This window comes from Acanthopagrus latus, chromosome 9 (assembly GCF_904848185.1).
Source record: "Acanthopagrus latus isolate v.2019 chromosome 9, fAcaLat1.1, whole genome shotgun sequence".
Lineage (NCBI taxonomy): Eukaryota > Metazoa > Chordata > Actinopteri > Spariformes > Sparidae > Acanthopagrus > Acanthopagrus latus.
Genome location: NC_051047.1, coordinates 30,104,449 through 30,131,345, shown reverse-complemented (window position 1 = coordinate 30,131,345; position 26,897 = coordinate 30,104,449). Strand labels below are relative to the sequence as shown.

Here is a 26,897-nt window from a genome sequence, read left to right as displayed (position 1 = left end):
CAGACTGTTGAGCTGACATCACATTATTATTGTTATTCATATTACCATATATTATTCATATTCATATTACCTGTGAGGCTTGATCACATTGCTGTATGTTTGTATATTATATATATATATATATATATATATATATATATATATATATATATATATATATATATATATATATATATATATATATATATATATATATATATTTAAATCAACTTCGAAAAAATCAACTTCGAACAAATTTGTTCGAACTTCAAACAAATTTGAAAAGACACGCATTTGTTTGAATGAATTCGAATAAAGCCCCGGTGAAGCTGAGTGTGCCCAGTATCCGTCCGTCAGAGGAGGTTGTACTCCACTGCTAACGTTAGCTGACGTGGATGTAAGCTAGCAGGTGAGTTTACAGGTTTGTTGTCGTTGTGCAGTGACACAGCTGCCTGTCGAACTGACAAACTGCTTCAAACGGCCTGTTGCGCTTATAGACCAGACATTTTGATTTCCAACAGGTCATTACATTCGAATACGAATATTCGAATTTCGAATAAAAAGTGACAGCCCTAATATATATATGTATAACAATAATAATCCTCCTGTCAGCCCCGAGGGAAACACCGAGCAGACCATCTGACCGGCGGCCTGTGAAATGTGCTGTAAGAGTTGAAACATCAGTGATGAGTTTTAAAGGGACAGTTTGTGTTTTTTGAAGTGGGGTCATATAAAGTACACATGTATTTAGCCTTATATATATATATTTTTAGATATATAGATATATAGATATAGATAGATATTTGTACCTATCACTCAGTATGCTGGTTTATACTCAGAGCCACAGAGGAAGTGTGTTTGTGTTACTTGTACTTGCAGGTGATGATGAGTCAGAGTTGTTGAGTACACAGTCGTGTTCACACTGTGTCTGCTGCCAACAGCTTGTGTATAAAACTGTTCTGATTTATTGAGAAACTGTTCCTGGTGTGCAGTCCTCTGGACCTGTATATACAAGTGAACTTCAAGTCTAAAGTACAGTCAAAGGTATATTTCACCTATTGATGATAACGTCATAGTTACCCAGTGGTTTACTTTAAAGTAAAAGCTGTTGGAAGCTTCAATCAGCTGAGTGACAGGAAGTGGACCAGCCTGCTGAAGTTCACCTGAAGTGAATATCATGATGATGATGATGATGTGTTTCTCTTCATCATCATCATCATCACCTGCACACACACACACACACAGTAGTGTTATCAGCTGTTATCATATTTGTTATTTATTTAAAGGCAGAAACATGAAACAGATTCACCTGGAAGTGTTTCATTATCACGTCATGTTGGAACAAAGTGATGACCGTGTGTGTGTGTGTGTGTGTGTGTGTGTGTGTGTGTGTGAGTCTACAGCATGCTGGTCTCACAGGAGTCGGGCTGCAGGATCTGCAGAGTCACAATGAGTCTGATGGCTCTTCTGAACCAGGGGTACAGCAGGGCGTAGATCAGCGGGTTCAGACACGAGTTGAAGTACATGAGGAAGCTCATGGCGGCCTCCGCTGAGGAGCCGATCACGATGTTTCCGCCTGTGAGAGACAGACAGTAGTACGGAGAGTAACAGATGAGGAACACGGCCACCACCACCCCCAGAGTCCTGGCTGCCTTCAGCTCAGACCTCCTGATCTTCACCGTCACTGACAGCTGGGAGCGGGTGGCCCGGGCCTGGGTCACCGCCACCACGAACACCCGGACATACAGAACCACGATCACACTGATGGGGATAATGAAGGCTACCACCAGGTCCACGTCTCCCGCGATGCTCACCACACACTCTCCGGAGCAGGAGTTATACCTGCCCGGCTGCTGCAGGTGGTCCGACAGGAGGAGGACGCTGTAGCAGAAAGAGCAGATCCAGCACACACACACACCGACACACACCAGCCTGTGAGTGATTCTGGTGGGGTAATGCAGCGGGTCACACACCGCCACGTACCGGTCCACTGAGATCAGCACCATGTTCCCTACAGAGGCAGAGATCAGGGTGACGGGGAGGAAGAAATACAGAGCACACACGAGGTCGCCCAGGACCCAGCAGGTCCCCGTCAGGAGGACTTCAACCGGCATCACCAGGAGGACCACCAGGAGGTCCGACACCGCCAGAGACAGGAGCAGGTGGTTGGTGGGGGAGCGGAGCTGCCTGCAGGGAGACACATCACCCCGACATCAGCACCACCTGTCTGTCATCAACAGTGTTATCAGCAAAGTAAAAGCAGTACAGACAGCACAGGATTTCAAAATAAAAGTCACAGCCACAATTACTGTACAGTACGTTTGTGAAAAGCAGAACTATTTCAGAACCTGTGTACACCTGTGACAACAATACAATCTGTGCTCAACACATGTCTGCAGTGAGCTCACACACACACACACACACACACACACACACACACACACACACACATTCAGCTGTGAGTCCAGATAACTACAGACTGCAGGAGGAGCTGGTCTGGCTCGCTACACCTCCTCCTCTCCTCCTCCTGTTCTCACAGAGACAGCAGCAGCTTCTCTTCACTGCAGTCTGAGAGGTGTGTGTGCACCTGAAGTGTGAGATGGAGATGATGACGAGCAGGTTGAGCGTGGCAGCGAGCAGAGAGATGATGAAGAGCAGGATGTAAGCGAGCAGAGCCTCGGGCTGAGGAGCAGCGGGCCTCCTGCAGGAGGCGTTGAGGAGTTGTGGGAAACAGAGTTCTGACTCCTGTTCCATCGTCGGAGAGGAGAGACGGAGGAGGAGAGCTCCGACAGCTCTGACCCCCCCTGTGTCAGGAACACTGTATTAATGTGTCTCCTCCTGTCAGACCCCAGAGAAACACCGAGCAGATCATCTGACCGGCGGGCTGCAGTGATGTCATCATGGAAAACTCAGGATCAGATGGGGCTGTTAAAAAATGTCCCCAGGGCAAAAGTTTCCAGTTGTGTTAGTCAAGTTTTCATCACTTTTCACTCTTGGTCTCATCGCAGCTTGTTCACAGATCCATGCAGACAATCAGATGGTTCTGCTTCAGATTCCACATGTCGAGCTGACAGAAGCTGCTGAGGAGAATCAGTTCAGCTTCACCTCATCACGACCTCACAGGTGAGGTTCAGAGAAGCACGGAGCAGCATCACTGCAGGCAGCTGAGAGGACACTGGCCACAACAGTCCAACACCAGGGTCCAGCTCAGAACCACTGAACAGCAGGGTTCTGATGCCAAAGCCTGATGACACCTGGTGTCAGCATCTGTCCTCAATGATGTGACGTCACTTCCTGGTCTGTATGAAACAAACCCGTCCATCACTGAGACAAACAGACTCCATGTTTCTACTCAAAGACAGAAAGAAGTTCATGTAGAACATTGCGAAACAGCTTCTATTCACTTGTTCTCCATCTCATAAATGTTCTTCTGTGGGATCCAATCAGACTTAGATCTGCAGGGTTGCCAACTCTCCCGATTCACATAGGAGACTCCGATTTTTAACCTGTGGGAGGTGCTCCGAGAGTACGGGGTCGGGGGCCCTCTGTTAAGGGCCATGCGGTCCCTGTACGACCGGAGCAGGAGCCTGGTTCACATTGCCGGCAGTAAGTCAGACCTGTTCCTGGTGCATGTTGGACTCCGGCAGGGCTGCCCTCTGTCACCGGTTCTGTTCATTATTTTTATGGACAGAATTTCTAGGCGCAGCCACGGGCCGGAGGGGATCTGGTTCGGGAGCCACAGGATTTCATCTCTGCTTTTTGCGGATGATGTGGTCTTGTTGGCTCCTTCGGGCCGGGACCTCCAGCATGTCCTGGGACGGTTTGCAGCCGAGTGTGAAGCGGCTGGAATGAGAATCAGCACCTCCAAGTCCGAGGCCATGGTTCTCGACCGGAAAAAGGTGGCTTGTCCCTCCGGGTTGGGGGACAGTTACTGCCTCAGGTGGAGGAGTTTAAGTATCTTGGGGTCTTGTTCACGAGTGAGGGAAGGATGGAGCGTGAGATCGACAGGCGGATCGGTGCGGCGGCCGCAGTAATGTGGTTGTTGTATCGGTCTGTCGTGGTGAAGAGAGAGCTGAGTCGAAAGGTGAAGCTCTCGATTTACTGGTCAGTCTACGTTCCTACCCTCACCTATGATCATGAACTTTGGGTTGTGACTGAAAGAATAAGATCTCGGATACAAGCGGCTTGTTTTATTAGCCAGTCTCATATTTGGTCTCATATTTGGCTCTTTCTTTGCCACTCTGCCTAGAAGGCCAGCATCCCGGAGTCGCCTCCTCGCTGTGGACGTTGACTGGCGTTCTGCAGGGACCATTTAATGAAGCTGCCAGTTGAGGACCTGTGAGGCGTCTATTTCTAAAACTACTTGTACTTGTCCTCTTGCTTAGTTGTGCACCGGGGCGTCTCCCTTCTCTTTCTGTTCTGGTTAGAGCCTGTTTGTGCTGTTCTCTGAGGGGAGTAGTACACACCGTTGTAGGAAATCTTCAGTGTCTTGGCAGTTTCTCACATGGAATTTCCTTCATTTCTCAGAACAGAACTGTGGAGTTTCAGAAGAAAGTGCTGATGCTCCAGATGCTCAACAAGCTCACAGGAAGGCCAGTATTACAGCTTCTCTAATCAGCACAGCGGTTTTCAGCTGTGTCAACATAATTGCTCAAGGGTTTTGTAATCACCAGTCAGCCTTTTAACCCGATTAGCTGACACGATGTACCATCAGAACACAGGAGTGATGGTTGCTGGACTCGGGCCTCTGGACACCTGTGTAGATATTCCATTAAAAATCAGCCGTTTCCAGTCAGAAAAGAATTGTATCACATTAACAATGTCGAGACTGGATTTCTGATTTCATGCTGCCACAAACTGACAATTTTTACAAGGAGACAAAGAACTTCAGCTTCTGATTTAATGCTGAATTTACAACAAGGACACAATGAGTCAGAATCTGTCAGAGACACAGTTTCACTACGTTATAAAGTTTGTTTTAACTCAAAAACTCTTAAAATCACCACATTTGCTAATGGAGTCTGGTGATGTTGTGTTACTGGTTCAGTGTTGGATCAGTTGAAACAGACTTGTTCTCAGTCTGACATCAGCAGGTGTGATTACATCATGTGTTGACATGCTGTGTCTTTGATACTTGTTTGTAATAATTGCATCATGTGTTTGTATTGATGCTCGTTAAATCTTCACACCTCTGATTGCAGGTGTGAAAAGTTATCAGGAGCTAATGGGCCTCATAATAACTGTGTGTGTGTGTGTGTGTGTGTGTGTGTGTGTGTGTCATGTTTGTTTTGGCCACCACACACACACACACACACACACACACACACACAGACTCTGTGGTAGAACATAATGGATAACAGTGATGCAAAGTCAGTGAGTAGATTGACTCTGTTAGTTCAAGTAAAAAAAGTTCAAATAATAATAATAATGGAGATAATTATTGATGTATTATTATTGATTATTGGTGTCTCGTCACTAAATAAGTAAATGTATTATTGTTATCCAAACCAGGGTTCATATGGTAATAACAATGAATTCACTCAGTCTGAAATTACAGAATAAAAAAAACTTCTTGCTGGGGAAATACCCTGCTGGCAGAACCAGCATACACCAGCACCAGTGACAGGTGACCTGTCGCAGGTGCTGGTGTATGCTGGTTTGTCCAGCAGGGCAGTCCTCGTCCAGCTTTACACCAGATCACCTGACTAAAGTTTTACCAGTACAAAGCTCTTCATGAAGCAGCACAGTCCTGCAAGGCACACTGTCACTTCCACTGCACATAGATGTGAGGTGAAATACACAACTCAGAGCCCAGTCTGCTCTGATTGGTCAGCTCACACAGGCCTGAGCCAGCACCACACGGCTCTGTCTGTTTTTAGCTTCCCGTTAGCTTTACTTCTACAGTGAATATCACAAAAACACGGAGAAGGAACAAGTTCTGTGTTCGCCTCACTGCCCAGCAGGACGCTAACGTTACAGCTTTGTAACAGTCTGTTTGGAGTTAGCAAGCTAACTGCTGGGTGCTAAACACTGTTACACACATTTCTACAGCTGATTTTCACGTATGAAGGGAAGGTGCATCTTCTGAGCGGCACATGCTCGCCTCAAGAGCGTCTGCCATTCTAGACAGCTAGGTACGGCAACACGACCAGGACAAACTACAGTAACAAATACTGTTGATTAGTTGAATCAGTTTGTGATGTTGATCTGTAATGTGTCTTATACCTCTCCTGTATTTGCTGCTTATTGAACAAGATACTTTTATATAAATGTCTGAAATGCTGTAAATGTGCTGAGGCTCTGCAGCAGACCCGGGTTCGACTCCCGGCCCGGTTCCCTCTGCTGCGTGTCACTCCCTCTCTCACCCTGTTTCCTGTCACACTCTGCAGCCGGCCTGTCAATAAAGGCGAAAAAAAAAAAGAATTATTCTTTGGTTTGCAATTTTAAATACACCTGATATCGCTCATGTTTGTTGTCAGTCTCTTCTCACTGAACGATCCAACATGTTAAAGTTTATGATGTGATACATTCATATATTGAGTGTGAGCTCACTGTTCCATGTGAATGTTGCTGTTTACTGTCGCAATATTTAATATTTATCTTTGGATGTATTGTTTGAATAAATTCAAGTTTTTAAAGAAAAAGCTAAGTCGGGGGGTCACGTGACGCGCTCGGTAAAGATGGCTGCCTGAGCCGAAGCTCCGATTAGCATCGTTAAATTAATCCTATAACTAGTGTCTAATATTGGCTAAACGAACGTGTTTCACATTAAGAAACTTTCTTGGTCATACATGATGTGAAAACAACTCAAAGCGGGGATACACACACCATGATGGTGACGATGACGGCTCAGAGGCCTCAGAGACGGCACGCTTCAGCCAGGACACTGCTAATATTCTTGCTATGCTGCAAAAAATATCCAGCGACCTAAACAGCCTTGGAGACAAACGCCGAACCACAACCTCAGTCGAAGGGAATCTGTCTTCAGTCATCTGGAGTGGTGGAGGTGGAGAAAAGGCTAGAATGGCTGGAAGACTCCGACAAAAAACTGAAGGCCTCGCTGGAGGATAGCCTGCTTGCTACCAAAGCGGAGTTAGAGGATCTCCGTGATAAACTTGAAGATATGGAGAACCGCAACAGACGGAACAATCTACAAATCGTGGATATTCCAGAAGGTAGAGAGAGCGGGGATATGACGGCGTTTATGCAGAAGCTACTGACGTCGATCCTTGACTGGAACGAACCTGCGCAACCACCAGAGATAGATCGAGAACACAGAGCCCCGATTCCACGACCAAGTTCGGGGGAGAGACCGCGCACGATCCTGGATCCTCCGGACGAACAAATCTGAGCTGGTCTGAGAAGGTAACTGCATGATATTCCCTTACTTCTCACGGGCCACGCAGCTGAAACGGGATAAATTCAGGGAGTGCAAGAAGGCTTTGCGGGAACGCAGCATGAAGTTCGCTCTCCTTTACCCAACGGTTCTGAGGATCGATCACGGCGGGATCCAGAAGCACTTTGAGGATCTGAAAAAAGCAATGGAATATATCCAGGAGACCCAGGGGTGAGGATGTTTTGGAAACGAACAGGACCAAAGGAAAGTTGCTGTTTTTTTGGACACTAGTACCTTCAGTTATATGACACAGTTTCCCGGTGGAGGTAAATGGACTAAGTGTGAGTAACAGGGCAGATGAGACTGCCGTCAAGCCACCCTCCACTCCGAAATCCCCGGTCAAGCTAGCCGCCACTTCATTTGCAGTGCCTGTATATAGGCGATATTACGGTAATGCCGTGCCAGAACAGATTTCAAAATAAAAGCAGACACTTATGAAGGCAGTCTGCAATTTCACACAAATACAATCAATCAGCCAGTCTGTTAATTGATTGATGAATTATTTAAACGATTAGTTAATTACTTAATTGAGCATTTAAGGAATTAATTCATTGATTATTTATTTATTATTCAATTCATGTTACCATCCTTATTCTTATCACACTGAAGCCGTAGAAGATGTGTGTCATGACATTTCATCTGTTTGTACAATTAGTCCAACATGAAAATAAACACAATAGCTGGAGTTTCTGATTAGGAATTTCAACATAAAAGCCCACTTTATAGTCCAATATTTTCAATATTTCCCTCAAATTCAGATCCACATTAAGAGGAAAGTACCAGTTTCCACAGACTCATTTCACTTCAGACTGATAGAACTCAACCTCAGAGACTCACTCAGATAAGTCCAGGAAGTTCTGATGTGGATTTTCAAAATAGAAGCCCTCTAAAATGTGATTTGTGATGATATTTTCCTTTGATTTCAGATTTACTTTTAAAGAAAATGACCAGTTTCCACAGACTCATTTTACTTCAGACTGATAGTACTCAATGTCAGAGTTGCACTCAGATAATTCCAGTAGGATCTGATGTGGATTTTCAAAATTAAAGTACTCTAAAATGTGATTTTTGATTACATTTTCCTTTGATTTCAGATTTACTTTTAAAGAAAATGACCAGTTTCCACAGACTCATTTTACTTCAGACTGATAGTACTCAATGTCAGAGTTGCACTCAGATAATTCCAGGAGGATCTGATGTGGATTTTTAAAATTAAAGCCCTCGAAAATGTGATTTAGTCTTTTATAGTCTTCCGGGGTGACTGGGTTGGTGAAATTGGCCCTGCTGAAAGAGGTGTTCATGTCAATCTGAATATGGAGGGAAAGTCATGCTGAGTCTGTGAAAATCCACATCAGATCTTCCTGGAATTAACTGAGTGCAACTCTGGCGTTGAGTACTATCAATCTGAACAGAAATGTGTATGTGGAAACAGGTAGTTTTCTTTTAAAGTAAATCTGAAATCAAAGGAAAATGTAATCAAAAATCACATTTTAGAGTACTTTAATTTTGAAAATCCACATCAGATCCTCCTGGAATTATCTGAGTGCAACTCTGACATTGAATACTATCAGTCTGAAGTAAAATGAGTCTGTGGAAACAGGTAGTTTTCTTTAAAAGTAAATCTGAAATCAAAGGAAAATATCATCACAAATCACATTTTAGAGGGCTTCTATTTTGAAAATCCACATCAGAACTTCCTGGACTTATCTGAGTGAGTCTCTGAGGTTGAGTTCTATCAGTCTGAAGTGAAATGAGTCTGTGGAAACTGGTACTTTCCTCTTAATGTGGATCTGAATTTGAGGGAAATATTGAAAATATTTGACTATTAAGTGGGCTTTTATGTTGAAATTCCTAATCAGAAACTCCAGCTATTGTGTTTATTTTCATGTTGGACTAATTGTACAAACAGATGAAATGTCATGACACACATCTTCTACGGCTTCAGTGTGATAAGAATAAGGATGGTAACATGAATTGAATAATAAATAAATAATCAATGAATTAATTCCTTAAATGCTCAATTAAGTAATTAACTAATCGTTTAAATAATTCATCAATCAATTAACAGACTGGCTGATTGATTGTATTTGTGTGAAATTGCAGACTGCCGTCATAAGTGTCTGCTTTTATTTTGAAATCTGTTCTGGCACGGCATTACCGTAATATTGCCTATATACAGGCACTGCAAATGAAGTGGCGGCTAGCTTGACCGGGGATTTCGGAGTGGAGGGTGGCTTGACCGCAGTCAGTTGAGCACAAGGCAGTATTTTAATATTTTAGTCTCGGACCAAGACTCAGTTAGCGTGGAGGTGCTGCCTTTCAGTGACAGGATCCGAGATGGAGATTTAATTCTTCCCTCTTACTAGAATCTAAATTTATAGAGGCGTTAAGAAATCAAATTAAAATATATATTCAGTTAAATGAAGCTACAGCACCCTCTGCAGGGATTACCTGGGAGGCGCTAAAGGCTGTGCTGAGAGGCTGCTATCCAACATGCCTCTTATAAACAAGAGTACTGCAAAACACACCGTGCATGAAGAAAAGATTAAGAAATGTGAGGCCAAGTTAAAAAATAATTTCAATTTTGAAGATTTAAGAGCTCTTCACATCTCAACAGTATGTTTAGAGACTTCTATTTGAATTTATACACAGCAGAAATCCAGCGCAGTGAAGAAGATATGGAAAGGTTCTTTCAAGGATTAGATCAAACGACAGACCTCGATCGACCAGTGAAGAAATTATTAGGGTCATTAGGGGATTAAAGGCCTGCCAACTGGAAAGGCTTCGGGACCAGATGGCTTTACAGCTGAATTTTTTAAATGTTATGTCACTGAACTGACACCTCTATGACTCAGTATGTATAATGAGGCGTTCGTAAAGGGGGAGCGACCAGCTACTTTATCAAAGGCTTTGCTAACACTGGTTCTCAAAAAGGAGAAGGATCCTTGTTACTGTAAGAACTATCGTCCGATTTCCTTTAGATGCCAAGATTTTGTCCAAAATACTTGCAAATAGACTGGAGAAGGTTATGACCTCTGTAGTGCACGAGGATCAGGTGGGATTTATTCAGGTCGCAGCTCTGCAGACAACATTAGACGCTTTATTAATATTATGTGGGCAGTGTCAGATTCTAATTCACTGGCTGCTGCTGTATCGCTCGACGCTGAAAAAGTGTTTGATAGGGTGGAATTTGGATTTTTGTTTAAAGCTTCAGAAATGTTTGGATTTGGAGAAATGTTTATAAAGTGGATACGCCTGTTGTATAATGGGCCAGAGGCTGCAGTACAAACTAATGGGTACATTTCCTCATATTTTGAGCTGGGCAGAGGTACATGTCACCCTTAGCCCTCTGTTGTTCTGTGTGGTGATGAGCCGCTGGCGGCTGCAATCAGGAGGGATGAAAATTTTCCAGGGGTGACGTATAACGGTTTTACCCATAAATGAATGATGTTTGCAGATGACATCTTGCTACTGGTATCAGACTCTGTGGTATCAATACCGTTATTGTTGAACACACGGGATACAAAGTCAGTTGGGATAAATCTGAGGCTCTCACTTTAACAAAGTTTTGAAAATCCTCACTCTTTCCAGCTGGCAGATTTAGATGAACTGAAAAGGCGCTAAAATATCTTGGTATCCTTTAAACTGGAGAATATTGTTAAGGTGAACTTTGACCCCTTGATACAGGGACTGGACACTGATGTGAAACATTGGTCATCACATAGATCCTTATGGTGCGTTCCCAGGATTAATTATCTGCTCCACTCTCTGCCATTAAAGATCCCAGATAGTTACTTCAAGTGACTCAATTTTATATTTAAATAATTTTTGTGGAATGGGACACGAGCATGTATTAATATGAAAAAATTACAAAGACCAGTCAACAGTGGTGGTCTGGCACTCCCAAATTTAGTATATTACTATTATGCATTTAATCTCAGACACCTGGCACACTGGGCTCTACCTCCAGAGAGAGCCCAGTGTGCCAGGTGGGCCCATCCTGTCACCTTCAGGAAAAATATCTCCAGGCTGAAGGATCTCGACCCACATTTAAACAAAGCTGCTAGTATTTGGCTAAATCCCAAGTTAAATATTAATTAAAAAAAACATTTATCTGGAAGGAATGGGTAGAAAGAGGTATTCTTGTATTGGAAAATTTACAACAACAGTAATATATTCAAAACATTCGCTGAACTTAAACATGATTAAAATCTGCCCAAAACCCAATTCTTCGATTACGCCATGCACTTCAGGGGATTTATGGGTCACGTCTTCACCCCCCAAAACCAGCAGATAAGTTAGATAAAATCCTCCAGGTGCTGGGTAAAGGCCATGAAGCAGCTGAATATTATAAGATGCTGATGGAAGGTGAGGGGGAGACAGGGACTGCAGCCCTGAGACTCTCCTGGGAAAGAGACCTGGGTTAACATATGATGAACAGGAATGGGTCAAGCTGTGTGGTCATTCTGGAACAATGTCAAGGGATTTGAGGGTTAGGCTTATTCAGTTTAAGATTCTGTACCGACTCTACTGGACCCCAATAGACTCTTCAGACTTTGTTTAAAAGATTCAGCTACTTGTTGGACGAGTTGTGTGGGAGGAGGTACAATGATACATGTGATGTGGTCATGTCCTGAGATTAATCAATACTGGATGAAGAGTCACGGTTACATTGTTAGAATCCTAAAAAGACATTTTGTTCTTTGCCCCAAGCTATATATACTAGTAATACTAGCAAAGTACTGTCTGCTTTTCCCCGACCACTCAAATCCTGGACACAAACTGTTATCATGATTGGACGACAGATTATTCTCAGGACCTGGAAGAAACATGGAGAACCTCCTCTCCAGGACTGGGTGACTGTATTGGGTGAAGACAAAATAAAAAAGTGCAAGTCATAAAAAAAAGAAACAGCTAAGTCAGCTTGCTGGAGCGGCGTGCTGTGTGACGTGGTGACATAAATAAGTCACAGACACAAAGCTTTGACTGCAAATGAGGCGTTCAGGAGCAGTATTTTCTGTAGGACAGAGTACCTCCCTGTGGTGTGGACTTGTACTCTGCAGATGTTTGACATGACCAAAAACCCCAAACACGTCTCCTCACCACCTGCTGCTGCTGACAGGTAGACTGACAGGTGGAGTGATGTCAGCGCCTCCTGCAGGCTGAAGAGGTCATCACACACAAGAAGACGTAAAAAAAGCAAATTAAAAATGACACATTGGTTTTTATTGAACACGCACAAACAGCTGAACTCTGACCTTCACATGAGCCTGACTCACAGCTCAGAGTGGAGGATCATGGGAAATACAAAATAAATACTAACAATAAAAACCTGTAAACATTACGAGGAGTCTGACCTTCACTTGAGGTTGTTTTCACTGTCACTGAAGCGATGTGGTGAAGCAGGAGGTGGTTGTCTTGGAGCTTCTTCTAACTGGACTGTCTGCAGTAACTGATTCAGTGATAATCTCCTCAACATTCAGACTATTACAGATTATAGTCTGTAACCTGACAGTACACATGGAGAGAAGTGTATTCAGAGCTTCTCAGTGAAACATTTGAGACAACCAGGCTGCAGATATGATGACAGGACGACAGGAGATCATGTGACTGACAGGTAACACGTTGATTGGACGGCTTGGTGACATCATCCTGCATCATGAGCGCTATGAGGAAAATCAAGATGTGTTGATTGTCTCAGTAAAACACGTGACAGAGCAGATTGTCTCTGAGCATGTTTCTTTGGTCAGAAGCTTCACTTGACAGTTTTTAATTTTCATGCATTATGATTGGCTGAGAGACATTCTAAGCTCCTCCTCCCTCAGGCTGCGGTCCAATCGCTCCGTCTCAGACTCCAGGACGGACGGGATTGGACGGCGTGTGACGGCATCCAGTGAGTCGGCGAGGTCATGTCTCAGAGAGAGCAGCCATTGGCTGTTCCTGGATGATTGCTGGATAAACTCCACCCTCTGCTGCTGGTCCACAGCCAATGAGAGACGGAGCTGACTCACCTGAGGGAAGGAGACACGGTGACATCATCAACATCCACCTGAGAACTCACAACATCTGGAACTTTTTCTGTGGTGACCTCACCTGGTCCTCCAGCTCCCTCACCCTGCTCCTCAGGCGTTCTTCTTCTGTGGTGTCCTGAACAAACACAAACAAGTTCACACACATACACACTGTGTGTGTGTGTGTGTGTGTGTGTGTGTGTCTGTCTCACCTGGGATTTGATGCTGTCATTCAGCTGCTGTCTGAACCTTGAACGCTCCTCCTCCACCTGAAATACACACACACACAAAAACACTAGTGTGTGTGTGTGCTGTCTCAATAGCCCTTTTTAGATAGAAAAGGCGGCACAATTGCTCCAAGGTAAAGGCGGCATTGTGCCGGCCTGTCTTTCTAAAAGCTGCCACTTGGCCGCCTCTGAGGTAGGCGTAAACATGTGACGTGATGTGAAGCTCAAAGTCGGGCTGTGAACAGTGACAACAAATTTGTCTTCAAAATAAGAGCTTTACATTGCACCCCACTGGAGTTTAGAACTGGGTTCTTAGTGGGGGGCTTTTAATTTGAAAGTAGTGACTGTTAGCAGCTTGCTGCTACAACAACAAGCTAACACAACCAAACAGCTACAGAGACCGAGGAGACGCTGCATCTCCTGGATCTCTGCAGCTGTCCAGTTGTTCATCTTGATGTCTGCGGATGATGTGATGGGCTGACTGCTGTCATCAGCTGTTTCCTGGTTTTAAAACTCCCCGGCTGTGGGTCGCACAACAGTGCAGGTCATTGTCACCTCCGCCCACCTCACTCAGAGGCCGGCACATTTCCGCCTCGTTTTTAGCTAGCAGGCGAGGAGGAAATAAGTGTTCCCTCCAAGGAGGAAAATCAGCGGACCAAAACAGACCCCCAATGTGCCGCGGGCAAACTGCCGGCTTGGTGCCCAGGATAAAAACAGCTAGTGTGTGTGTGTGCGTGTGTGTGTACCTGTCTCAGTGTGTCTCTCAGTGTGTTTCTGTCTCTCTTCAGTTTTTCTTTCTGGTTTTCCAGGTGAGAGTTCTTCTTGTTCATTCGTTTCTGGTCCAGCTCCAGTTCAGCCACCAGACGCTGCAGAACCACCAGCCTGTCCTGCACAACCTGCTGACACACACACACACACACACACACACACACACACACACACACACCTCAGTCAGGTGTTAGGGTTGTCTTATTGTCTGTCTGTTTCTCTGACTCTTATCAGATACACACTGACCTCGTCTGGGTTAGACCCCGCCCCCTGGCTCTGCTCCTGTTGGTGGGCTCTCTCTCTGTAGCCAATCATAGCTGCCTCTGTTCGCTCCAGAGCCAATCGGACACGATCCCTGTCCTTCTCCAGCTCGTCTGTCCTCTGAGTCAGAGCGTACACCTTCACGACACAAACGGTCTGATACCATCAGAAACATCCCGGATGAACAAAGACTCCAGATGTTCACAGGTTTGAAGGATGTTTTACCTCAGCTTCTCTCTGCATCAGCAGCCTCCTGATCTCCTCTTTCTCCTGCAGCAGAGAGGAGTACTGCTCCTGCTCCTCCTCAGGAAATGATACAAAATGAAACATTTCAGTAGGGCTGGGTATTATTAATAGCCTCACAATTCGCTTTGATTTTGATTCTTTTCATAATTTGATTCAATATCGATTTAAATGCTTCGATATCGAATCAGTAATAAGCAGTAATAAACAAATAATTAGAGCACCGGTTGATAAGTTTCCAATTCAAAAAAGTATCTTAAAGTATAAATCTTTCCTCTAGGAAGTTCTAGTTCGAAATGTAAACAAAGTCACAGGATGTGTTTAGATATAAAATAGTGCAACATAGTTAAGCTGAGAAAGTGCCATTGTTTCGGGAACTGCATGGTACAATTTCATCTGATATAAACAGACGTAACTGCGATCCCTCCGCCCTCCGGCTGGACCTGAGGAGGTAAATCTGAAGCCCCGCCTCTCCTTGGAGGAGAGTGCTACCTGCGGCGCACGGTGCAGCAGGCAGAACTCGATGTTATATTAGGAAATAATATATTGCAATGCATTGATGAATCGGTATTTTTATCAACCTCTACATATCAATGTCTCCGGAGTTGTTTCATTCTACAGTACCGTCTATAAAAACAGGGTCTGACCTCCTCCTGCTCACCTCTCCTCCCTCCTCCTCGTTGTCTGTCTCTCGGTCTCTTCTCCTCCTCCTCTGTCCGTCCATCTCCTCTCCGTCATCGTCAGCAGTCAGTGAGGAGATCTGTGTGTTCTGGTCCCTCATCACCTCCCTCCTCACCTCGTCCACACTGGACCTCCACTCCTTCTCCTTCTCCTTCAGTAACTGGATTTCTTCTGACAAAGCCTGCAGCTCCTCCTTGTGTCGGAGCCCCTCCTCCTCTCTGAACCTCTCCACCTCCTTCTTCCTCTCCTCCAGAGCGCTCCTCAGTTTCTCCCCCTCTGTGTGGCTCTCCTAAGAATGGTTAGAGGAACAGTTCAATATTTTAAATTATCATCTCTGTGATGTGAGAGCTAAATCTGGTTAGCTTATCCTTAGAATAAAGACTGTAAACAGATGGAAACAGCTAGCGTGGCTCTGTGACTACCTGCAGGAGGAGCTTCAGCTTGGTCATCTCCTCCAGCGCGGCCCTGAGACCCTCCCTCATCTGCTGTTTCTCCTCCTCCTTCTCCTTGACCTCCTGCCTCGCTCGCTCCCTGCTGCGACTCAGATCAGACACCTGAAACACACACAGGTTACATGCTAAAATGCTATCATGTGGTCATATTCAACAGTGATGTGCAGCTAGCATGCTAACAGTAGCATCGGGTACAGTTGACCAGTCTGAGATGTCCCACTGTGGCCACCGTACAGGTGACACCCTTCATTTCACAAACACTCAGTGAGTCAAGAGTTTCAGACTGACTGACTCCAGATCTGCTGCAGATTGTCAACATGTCTCTTCTCTCAGGTGAAAACACCTGAGAGAAGAAGCCTGCAGTCATTAAACCTGAAGAACAATCTAGACACATCAGTAATGAATAACTATAGGTCTGTATCTAACCTCCAAGTTTTGAGTGAAATCACAGAAAAAGCTGTTTTTCGACATCTGAACAATTACTTAATAATAAATAATACATTAATTATTAAAAATTAATAATAAATGATTGTTTTCGAAAAGGTGGCACATTTGCAGCAGGGTAAAGGCCAATCAATCAAAGACAATATGCCGACCTGTCTTTCTAAACAGGAGGTGTAATATTCCTCCTTTTCCAAAAGCCTCTGAGGCAGGCGTAAACATGTGACGTGATGTGAAGCTGGAAGTTGTGCTGTGAACAGTGACATAGAATTTGTCTTCAAAATAAGAGCTTTAAATTGAACCCCATAGGAGTTTAGAACTGGGTTCTTAGCAAGGGGCTGTTAATTTGGCGGAGACGCTGCATCTCCTGGATCTCTGCGGCTGTCCAGTTGTTCATCTTAATGTCCACAAATGAAGTGATGGACTGACTGCTGTGATCAGCTGTTTCTTGGTTTTAAAAGGTGCCATATTATGAAAACCATGTTTTCTCTGGTCTCTACATATATAAGCTGGTCCTCCCTGAGCCTGCCAACTCCCAGGATGGGGAAAACAAGTGATTCCTGCATGGTCTCTGCAGCCCACCCACTGGTAACACAGAGCTCCTACAGGATGTTCAAATTCTGCTCCTGTCGTTATGTAACTAAAGGAGTCATTATCATAGTCTGACCTCCTCTGAGCGGTGACAGGAGATATCTGAGAGGAGGCGTTCATCCCTGAGGTGAAGTTCAGTGTGTCCAGCTGTGAGACAGCAGAGTTTCACAATGTCGTCGCTCAAAGCTGGACACGCAAATAGCTCTGTTGTTGGTTGTATAAATCAACATCAGTGTCTATATTCTGTCCCAGCTACAGAACAACAGAAGAGACAGTGGTTGCGTTTCATATTTTAAGACAACGTGCCGGCTGTGGTTCGTGTTAGCTTGTGTGTGTGTGCTAACCTCTTCACATCAGACTGCTTCAGTAACGAGGGTCAGTACAAAGCTGGCTTTGCCTCGACACTGACCCTCATAAAAGCCCGAGCCACCGAAAAGTGTCACCAGGGTTTGATAGTATTTATAGTTGCTAACTAGTTAGCTCCGCTTCGGCCCGCTATGCAATGGAGTTTGAAGTGAGTTTAATGTTAATAATATTACGATGGAGCTGGCTGTCACAGTCAGCTGGAAACATGTGCAGACTGGAGACGATGTGAACAGTGTCCAAGAGTTTGGAGACAAACACAGCTTTCGCTAGCTGTTAGCCATTAGCTTCATGGTGGTAACTGTAACAACACACATGAACAAACTAACATTATTCAGACACACTAACCATTCTGAAACGTCCTGCTGCAGCCACAGAGTCTGTACTTCTTCAGCAGCTTCTCCTTCTGGGTCCCATTCTGGGTCAAACTGGTTCAGTTGAACAAAAAAATCTCAGCGAGCCATAGCGATAGATATATACATCCACCGTAAACATTAGCACATGCTACTGCTAATGCAAGGGGCTTCCCCTCCCTGAGAGTGACGTAGCAGGAAGAGCTCTCCAAGTGGGCGTTGACAGACGGAGCTCATTAGCATTTAAAGGTGCAGGCACCGAACCAGACTGCTCTGAATAGAGCTCTGTAGAGCGACTTTTAGACAGCTGAATTCAGGACCGTGGATGGGTTTGGGGCAACACATATCGAATACAGAGCTATTGGACCTCTGACAGCTGTGTGAAATTGATGAAAAACAGTAAAATATGGGACCTTTGAAACTCACCGGCTGTGAGTCACACAACAGTGCAGGTCATCGACACCTCTACCCACCTCACACAGAGGCCGGCACATCGACAGCTCAGATTTACACTGGAGGTGGAAATAAGTGTACCCTCTGAGGCGGCAAATTGGATCCTAGATCCGTGGACTGAGCCGCCAAAATGACGGGCACGTTGGCAGCTTGCTGCCCAGGATAAAAACGGCTAGTGTTATCTGGAGCTCAGTGCTGCATACCACAATATACAACTGGACTGACTGGAAAACTGGGCGTGACTCTCTGGCACAGCACTACATTGGTTTGAATCCTATCTAACTGACAGAGACTGCTTTGTTTCTATTGGTAATTACACATCTGAGTGGATGGAAATGACAAGGAACAGCGACTAACAGTCTCTGCTCAGCTTCAGTCTGTACTGTTGGAAACTAAACCGAGCCAGAACCCTCAGTGGGATCATGGACTCAGACCAGATCTTCAGCAGCCACACTAAGACAGTTACAAAGTCAGCTGACTGTCACCTGGAGAATATATCCAGGATTGAAGGAATTCTGTCTGGATCTGGAGAAACTTGGCCATGCTTTTATCTTTGGCAGATTGGATTTCTGTAAGTCTGCCTTCAGTCCCTGGAGTCAGAAATAAACATGGAGCAGCAGCGCTCAGAACCACAGATCAGAACCCTGAAACCTGCAGGTCTGCTCGACTGTCAGCTCTTTAAATCAGGACTGAGAAGTTCTGCTGGCTGTTAACGGCACACTGACGTTCATCTTCTAGTCTGTTTAGTGTCTTTAAATCTGTCAGCCTGCTTCTTCTCTCAGCTGGTTTTAATGTTTTGTTTCTTCGCGTCTTCTTATGTGTTTTTATGTCTTCTAATGTTATTTTCATGCTCCTGTGTGTGAGCTGTGCCTCACCTGAGTCTGCAGGGAGGCCAGGTTCTCCTCCATCACCTCCACGCTCTGCCTCACTCCTGTCAGCTCCTCCTGTGCCTTATCCCTCTCCCTCTGTACCTCCTCTCTGAGAGCAGTCACTTCCCTCTCCCTCCTCCTCAACTCCACAGACAGACCAGCCTTCTCCTCCTCCAGTTCTCTCTCTCTGCACCTCCCTCTCTCCTGCAGCAGGAGGTGCTGACCTCTCTCAGCCTCCAACATCCTCCCTCGCTCTTCTTTCTCCTCCCTCAGTTCATCCTCTAATCTCTTCTTCTCCTCTCTGGAATTCTTCAGAGCCTCCCTCCCTTCCTCCCAGTCTTCCTCCATCACTCTCAGTTTCTCCTCCAGCCTCTTCCTCCTCTCCACCTCTGTCCTCCTCAGCGCCTCCTCTCTCCCGACCTCCTCCTCCCTCTCCTCCAGAGTGGCTCTCAGCTGCTTCGCCTCCTCTTCTTGCTCCTTTAGGATGAGGTTAAGTTTTGTCAGCTCCCTCAAGCTCTGCTCCGCCCTCTCCCTCCACTCCTTCACCTCCTCCTCCAGTCTGTCTCTGGCCTCCTCCCTCTCTCTGGCTCTCCTCCTAGCTCCCTCACTCTGTGCCCGGGCCTCCTGCAGCTCCTTGGTCTGGGAGGAGATCCAGTTGTCTTTTTGTCCTCCCTCCCTCCTCTCTTTCTCCAGGAGCAGCTGGGTTTCTCTCAGGAGCACTTCCAATTGCTCCTCCCTTGCCTCCTTCTGCTTCAGTCTGTTATTCACCTCCAGCTGTTCTCTCGCTCCCTCCTCCTCCTGCTGCTCCATCAGCCTCAGCCGCTTCTTCAGCTCCTCCACCTCATCCTCCCTCTCCCTCACGGCATTCATCTGTCGCTCCAGGCTGCACTCCTTGCGCTCCACCTCCTCCTTCAGCTCCTCACACTCCTCCTTCGCGACATTCAGCCTTACCCTCAGCAGCTCCACCTCCCCCACATTCTCCCTCAGTCTCTCCACCTCCTCCTCCCTCTCCTCCTTCTCTCTTTCCAATCTCTCCATCCGGTCACAGAGCGCCTCTATCTCTTCCTCCCTCTTCACCTCTTCCTCTTTCATCCTGACTTCCTTCCTCTTCGCCTCCTCCTCCAGTCTCTCCCTCTCGACCTCCACCCGCTGTAGTTTCTCCACCATGTGGCTGATTTGCACCTTCTTCTCCGTCATCTCCTCCCTCAGTCTCTCCACCTCCTCCTCCCTCTCCTCCTTCTCTCTTTCCAATCTCTCCATCCGGTCGCAGAGCGCCTCTATCTCTTCCTCCCTCTTCACCTCTTCCTCTTTCATCCTGACTTCCTTCCTCTTCGCCTCCTCCTCCAGTCTCTCCCTCTCGACCTCCACCCGCTGTAGTTTCTCCACCATGTGGCTGATTTGCACCTTCTTCTCCGTCATCTCCTCCCTCAGTCTCTCCACCTCCTCCTCCCTCTCCTCCTTCTCTCTTTCCAATCTCTCCATCCGGTCGCAGAGCACCTCTATCTCTTCCTCCCTCTTCACCTCCTCCTCTTTCATCCTGACTTCCTTCCTCTTCGCCTCCTCCTCCAGTCTCTCCTTCTCTACCTCCACCTGCTGTAGTTTCTCCACCATGTGGCTGATTTGCACCTCCTTCTCCGTCATCTCCTCCCTCAGTCTCTCCACCTGTCTCTGCCTCTCCTCCTTCTCCTCCGTCAGTCCCTCCAGGCGCCTCCCCAGCACCTCCACCTCTCCATCTCTCGTCCCCAGCTCCTCACTCAGCGCCTCCCTCTCTTTCTGCCAGGCCTCCTTCTCCTCCTTCATCTCCTCTTCCTCTTCACTCCTTCTCTTCCTCAGCTTGTCCACCTCCTCTCTCAGAGCCTCCATCTCCTCCTCGCTCCTCTCTCTCCTCTTCCTCTCGTCTTGTCTCCCAGCCGTCGCTCCCTCTAGTTCTCCTCTCAGACACTCGATCTCCCCTTCAGACAGAAAACACAAAGATCAACACCAGACTCCGACCAACACCGCCGAAGTGTTGATACGTCACAATTCTGTTTTTAAATCGAAAATCAAACTGAATGATTCACTGAACAACTTCTCAGTTAGCTCAGTGTTAGCCTGGAGCTAGCTTAGCGTTAGCATGCAGCTAGCTTAGTTTTAGCTTAACTTCCAGACTCTTCTTGTTTATCTTCATTGTCAGAGATCCTTTATTAATCTGTTTGTGCAGAGGCGGCACTCTGGACAGATTAGAGAATCTGAACTTCTCTCTTTTGTAGTTTAGTGTTGAACAACTGAGGGCTGCTGTTCCTTGTTTATTCTTGGTGAATATGTTTTAACTTGTAAGACTGACAGGATAAAGTCAAGCTGTTGTGATAAAATGTTTTTTAAACATCTGTAAATGGAATCGAATCATAGAAACTGGAGACTTGTGACAACCCAGATCCACATGTCATTTCTGACATGGTTGTTTGTGAGGTACAGCTTTTGATATTCCTCAACTCTGGACGAGGCTCAACTCTGACATTTCTAATAACGTCATATATTGACCTGGGATTCATTCTGTGCTGCTGACCAGTCAAACAGATCGGGATCCTGTCGTTTTACTTGTTGGTGAATTCTGTACACATCTACTTCCTGTCTGTCTGTCCTGAACTCAGATCCCTCCTCTGTTGCTCTTCATGAGCTTTCTAACATGTTATTTCCCTCATCAAAGTTTGTTCTGAGGCTCTGAGGACAGACTGTGTGAAGCCCCTTCAGGCTAATTTGCTTTATAGATACACAGACATGACTCTAGAGACAGAAGAGTAAACTGAACAAAACAATCGTGACCACATGAAGTCATTAAACTTCTCTCACAGCGACAGAAGATATTATGTGACAGAGTCCTCAGCATGTTGTTTTTCTGATATGATGACATGATTGTGATCTCACACACTCACCCTGTAATGTTTCTTTGGCCTGCTGCAGAGTGTGAATGTGTGTGTGCAGCTGACATCGCTCCACCTCCGACTGTGACAGCTGCTTCTGCTGCTGATGGAGCTGCTGGTGGAGCGACACCGACAGAGACCTGCAGAAGAGAGAGAGAGAGAGAATGTGCAGTATATGACTGTGTAAACACTTCATGTGTGGCTGTCGTCTGCACCATGTGACCAGCCCTCGACAGGGATTTACATGTTTTTCAAATGTTTTATAGATGTGTTCAAATGTTTTTCAAATGTTTTTCAGACGTGTTCAAATGTTTTTCAAATGTTTTTCAGATATTTTTCAGATGTGTTCAGATGTTTTTCAAATGTTTTTCAGATGTGTTCAAATGTTTTTCAGATATTTTTCAGATGTGTTCAGATGTTTTTCAGATATTTTTCAGATGTGTTCAAATGTTTTTCAGATATTTTTCAGATGTGTTCAGATGTTTTTCAGATATTTTTCAGATGTGTTCAAATGTTTTTCAGATATTTTTCAGATGTGTTCAGATGTTTTTCAGATATTTTTCAGATGTGTTCAAATGTTTTTCAGATATTTTTCAGATGTGTTCAGATGTTTTTCAAATGTGTTCAAATGTTTTTCAGATATTTTTCAGATGTGTTCAGATGTTTTTCAGATATTTTTCAGATGTGTTCAAATGTTTTTCAGATATTTTTCAGATGTGTTCAGATGTTTTTCAAATGTTTTTCAGATGTGTTCAAATGTTTTTCAGATATTTCTCAGATGTGTTCAGATGTTTTTCAGATATTTTTCAGATGTGTTCAAATGTTTTTCAGATATTTTTCAGATGTGTTCAGATGTTTTTCAGATATTTTTCAGATGTGTTCAGATGTTTTTCAGATATTTTTCAGATGTGTTCAGATGATTTTCAGATATTTTTCAGATGTGTTCAGATGTTTTTCAAATGTGTTCAAATGTTTTTCAGATGTGTTCAGATGTTTTTCAAATGTTTTTCAGATGTGTTCAAATGTTTTTCAAATGTTTTTCAGATGTGTTCAAATGTTTTTCAAATGTTTTTCAGATGTGTTCAGATGTTTTTCAAATGTTTTTCAGATGTGTTCAAATGTTTTTCAGATATTTTTCAGATGTGTTCAGATGTTTTTCAGATATTTTTCAGATGTGTTCAAATGTTTTTCAGATGTGTTCAGATGTTTTTCAAATGTGTTCAAATGTTTTTCAGATATTTTTCAGATGTGTTCAGATGTTTTTCAGATATTTTTCAGATGTGTTCAGATGTTTTTCAAATGTTTTTCAGATGTGTTCAGATGTTTTTCAAATGTGTTCAAATGTTTTTCAGATATTTTTCAGATGTGTTCAGATGTTTTTCAAATGTGTTCAAATGTTTTTCAGATGTGTTCAGATGTGTTCAGACATTTTAGAGATGTGATCAGATGTTTTTCAAATGTTTTTCAGATGTGTTCAAATGTTTTTCAGATATTTTTCAGATGTGTTCAGGTTTTTTTCAGGTGTTTTTCAGATGTGTTCAGATGTTTTTCAAATGTTTTTCAGATATTTTTCAGATGTGTTCAGGTTTTTTTCAGGTGTTTTTCAAATGTTTTTCAGATGTGTTCAAATGTTTTTCAAATGTTTCTCAGATGTTCGGACATTTTACATATGTGTTCAGGTTTTTTTCAGGTGTTTTTCAGGTGTGTTTAGTACCTGAGCTCCTGCAGCTCCTCTTCCAGCTGCTCCTTGTGTCTCTGCAGACTGCCGTGCTCCTCCTGCAGCCTCGTGCTCTCCCTCTGCTGCTCCTCCTGCTCTCTGTCTCTCCTCCTTCGCTCCTCTGTTGCCTGACGCAGCTGCTCCTGCGCCTCCTTCAGTTCCCCGCACACAGAGGCATGCTGGGAGGACAGCTGGGGACCACACACATCACATATGATACATCACATGTGATACATCATACAGGTGTATCACTGTCACATGACTGTAAACTCCTCCCCCTCCTCTTTACCTCCACCAGGTGACCTTTCTCCCTGTCTCTCTCCTCCGTCAGGGAGATCAGCTGTCTCTCTTTCTCCTCCGTTATTCTCTCCATCTCTCTTTCTCCTTCTGTCAGCTGACGGATGACTCTGGTGTCCACCTCCCTCTGCGCTCTGAGCAACAGGACGGAAGCATCATCAGGATGGAATGTTAAATTCAGGGTTAAATATTTATATTCAGGACTAAAGGTGTGTGTTCAGGATCAAGGATTCAAGTGAAAATGTGTGGAAACCAAACTCACCTGAGCTGACCGTAGTCCAGGTTGAGGGTTTGAGTCTCCCTCTGCAGACAGCTGACCTCTGACCTCAGAGTCTGCAGCTGTGATTGGCTGTCAGACAGCTCACACTCCATCTGGAACCACACACACACACACACACACTAATGTGATGAAGTGTGGGTCTCCTGCCCTGTAGTCTTTGAGCCAGGCAGCATCACTGACACGCAGAGGGGTAGAGAACGAGCAGTCGTACCTGCAGCAGCTGTTTGTTCAGATCTCTCTTGTCTGAGGCCAGAGCTGAGGTCAGGGCGGCCATCTTCTCCAGAGCATCCCGCGCCTCCTCCACCTCCCGCTTCAACACACACTCAGAGGACGAGAGACGCAACACACACTCCCTGGACTGAAGGGGGAGACAGACAATGTTATAAATGAAATGAGTCATCCGGTGAGAACATTTCCTCACGTCTGGAACACTTTCAGAAACAACATTAACCGTCTGTGCCACATTCAGAAACTGATGAGCTTCCTGTTCCTCAGCAGCTGAGCTGATGTGGCGGGTGGAGCACACAAGCTCTGGATCAGTGAACGTACCTTCTGCAGGGCGTCTTTGGTGTCTGCAGCCTCTTCTTCTGCTCTCTGTCTGTCCAACTGCTGTCTCTCTAATGCCCCCTACAGGAGGACAGAGGGGTAATAAAGACGTCTGGACAACTTGACTGCATTTAACATGAAAGTGAATATGAGGAAGAGTCTCTCTGTCACTGAAGGATAAGAAACATCCTGGTTCATCACCTTCAGAGTGTGGATCTCCATCCGATGGACAGTTTCTCTCTCTGTCAGCTGGACGTTCTCCAGCAGTTCAGTCTCAACTCTGAAACAAACCAGTTCAACATCTGATCAACAACAACTGCAACAGACTTGACATGTGATCACCAACAAGACCAGGACCTGTTCTAACGGTGCGATACGACCCTGGAGCTGCTGCAACATGACGTGTCAGACAGCGAGACACAGAGACAATATCAGCATCAAATACAACAGACGGATGTCATCATCATCAGAAAATGATTCTGACTTGTGCACTGAGTTTAACAACCATGTTTCAGTCACAGACCTTCTTCATTAACCTGGTGTGTGTCTGATTCTTCTCCTACTCACCTGGCGATCCCACAGGTGTGCAAAAGTTTCACTCTGTCGGCCTTTTATTGATGAAAGTGAGATAATTTCTTTTGAAGACCTGCTGTACCGTGTCGCCGGCTGTGGATGACAGTAACGTACCGTTTGTATGTTTCAGTCTCCAGCTGTCTGTTTCTCTCCTCCTGTCTGTCTCTGTCCCTCCTCAGCCTGTCGTTCTCTCTCTTCACCTCCTCCTCCCTCCTCTGCACCTCCTCCACCTGCAGACGCAGCGAGGACGACGTCTCACGCTCCCTGAGACACACACACACACACACACACACACACACACACACACACAGTATTATTCATGGTTGGTCCATTAGCTTGTCAATAAAGTAAAAAAAACAAACTGTCTTCATCACTGAATGAACCAACTGTTCTCAGAGGACAATGAGGTCCAGAACATTGTGTGTGTGTGTGTGTGTGTGTGTGTGTGTGTGTACCTGCTCAGTGTGTCCAAAGTGTGTGTGAGCTCCAGCTGTGTGTGTTGTGTGTGTGTGTGCAGCTGCTGGTTGTCATCCTCCAGCTGTTTCAGTCGGAGCTGCAAAGCCGATTGCTCCTCGCCGAGCCGCCGCAGAGATAGCTCCGCCCCCTGACAAACACACACAGATACACACAGATCAACACTTGGCTGACCTCTGACCTGCAGTAGCAACAGTTCCTGTCCTGTGTGACTGACCTGTAGTTCCTTGTGTCTCCTCTGCAGGGCGCTCTCAGCGTGAGACAGGACAGACAGCAGGGAGGACAGATCCAGACTGAGGACGCCATCAGAGGACACACACACAGACGACCTGCTGCTGCTGCTGCTGCTGCTCAGGACTCTGGACTGAACACACACACACACACACACAGTGACCTCTGACCTCTGACCTCTGTGGAGCTCATCAGTGCTCCACACTCACCAGTCTGATGACAGCCTGACTCACAGACTGAAGACTTCCCTCTGCTTCTCTATGTCTCTCTACCTCTGTCTCTCTCTCCTGCAGCGAGCGAGAGAGCTCCACAATCCTGAGAGAGAGAGAGAGAGAGAGAAATTAACAAACTGATATTAAAGTATTAGAACATGTACAATCAAACTCGTTAGCATGCTAGCTAGCTCAGTTGCTAACTGGAGAGTGTGAAGATGCTGATGCTGAAGTGGTACCGTTTATTCAGCTGAGAAACTTCTGTCTCATGAAGGAGCTTCAAATGTGACATCTCTCGCTCCTTGTCGTCGTCGTCATCATCCTCCTCTTTCTCCTCCTCCTCCTGCTGCTGCTCCAGTTCTGCTAAGGTGAAGGTTCCCAAAGTGGAGGAGGAGTTGAGAGGAGGAACAGATGGAGAGGAGTCCAGAAGAGGGAGGACAAGAGTGGAGGGCAGAGGAGGAGGTGGAGGAGGAAGAGGAGGAGGTGGAGACAAGGAGGCGGAAGGGAGAGGAAGGTCAGAGGGGGGAAGAGGGGGAGGCACAGAGGGTTTGATGAGAGGAGCACTGAGCCTCAGGGAGG

At 45.4% G+C, this 26,897-nt stretch overlaps 2 protein-coding genes across 9 annotated transcripts in view; both read right to left on the bottom strand.

The window, feature by feature from the left end:
- Positions 1–1,181: 1,181 nt before the first annotated feature.
- LOC119026176 (trace amine-associated receptor 13c-like) lies at positions 1,182–3,588 on the bottom strand. 4 transcript variants are annotated; one of them, XM_037110338.1, is made up of 3 exons: positions 2,567–3,588; positions 1,645–2,166; positions 1,182–1,555 (listed from the first exon to the last, which is right to left on the bottom strand). In XM_037110338.1, the coding sequence occupies exons 1-3, from the start codon at positions 2,731–2,733 to the stop codon at positions 1,393–1,395; spliced, it is 852 nt and encodes a 283-aa protein (XP_036966233.1). In that variant the 5' UTR covers positions 2,734–3,588; the 3' UTR covers positions 1,182–1,392. The 4 variants fall into 4 exon arrangements, with proteins under 4 accessions (XP_036966233.1, XP_036966232.1, XP_036966231.1 ...); XM_037110337.1 differs by having other exon boundaries at positions 1,182–1,860; positions 1,963–2,166; XM_037110336.1 differs by having other exon boundaries at positions 1,183–2,166.
- Positions 3,589–12,579: 8,991 nt separating this feature from the next.
- si:dkey-230p4.1 (trichohyalin) overlaps positions 12,580–26,897 on the bottom strand; it is a 17,664-nt gene continuing 3,346 nt past the window's right edge. For 2 of the 5 annotated variants that reach the window (XM_037109688.1, XM_037109692.1), the window contains 21 exons: positions 26,558–26,897; positions 26,316–26,421; positions 26,093–26,239; positions 25,857–26,005; positions 25,516–25,665; positions 25,030–25,108; positions 24,832–24,909; positions 24,494–24,640; positions 24,265–24,374; positions 23,995–24,136; positions 23,703–23,896; positions 22,001–22,128; positions 19,095–21,040; positions 15,989–16,120; positions 15,547–15,855; positions 14,868–14,945; positions 14,628–14,780; positions 14,360–14,512; positions 13,599–13,655; positions 13,469–13,522; positions 12,580–13,386 (listed from right to left, as the gene is read on the bottom strand). The exon at positions 26,558–26,897 is cut by the window's right edge and continues 74 nt beyond it. In XM_037109688.1, the coding sequence (XP_036965583.1) occupies positions 13,159–13,386; positions 13,469–13,522; positions 13,599–13,655; positions 14,360–14,512; positions 14,628–14,780; positions 14,868–14,945; positions 15,547–15,855; positions 15,989–16,120; positions 19,095–21,040; positions 22,001–22,128; positions 23,703–23,896; positions 23,995–24,136; positions 24,265–24,374; positions 24,494–24,640; positions 24,832–24,909; positions 25,030–25,108; positions 25,516–25,665; positions 25,857–26,005; positions 26,093–26,239; positions 26,316–26,421; positions 26,558–26,897 (4,880 nt within the window). In that variant the 3' untranslated portion in view covers positions 12,580–13,158. The remainder of the gene's footprint in view (positions 13,387–13,468; positions 13,523–13,598; positions 13,656–14,359; positions 14,513–14,627; positions 14,781–14,867; positions 14,946–15,546; positions 15,856–15,988; positions 16,121–19,094; positions 21,041–22,000; positions 22,129–23,702; positions 23,897–23,994; positions 24,137–24,264; positions 24,375–24,493; positions 24,641–24,831; positions 24,910–25,029; positions 25,109–25,515; positions 25,666–25,856; positions 26,006–26,092; positions 26,240–26,315; positions 26,422–26,557) is intronic. The other 3 variants (XM_037109689.1, XM_037109691.1, XM_037109690.1) reach the window with 3 other exon arrangements.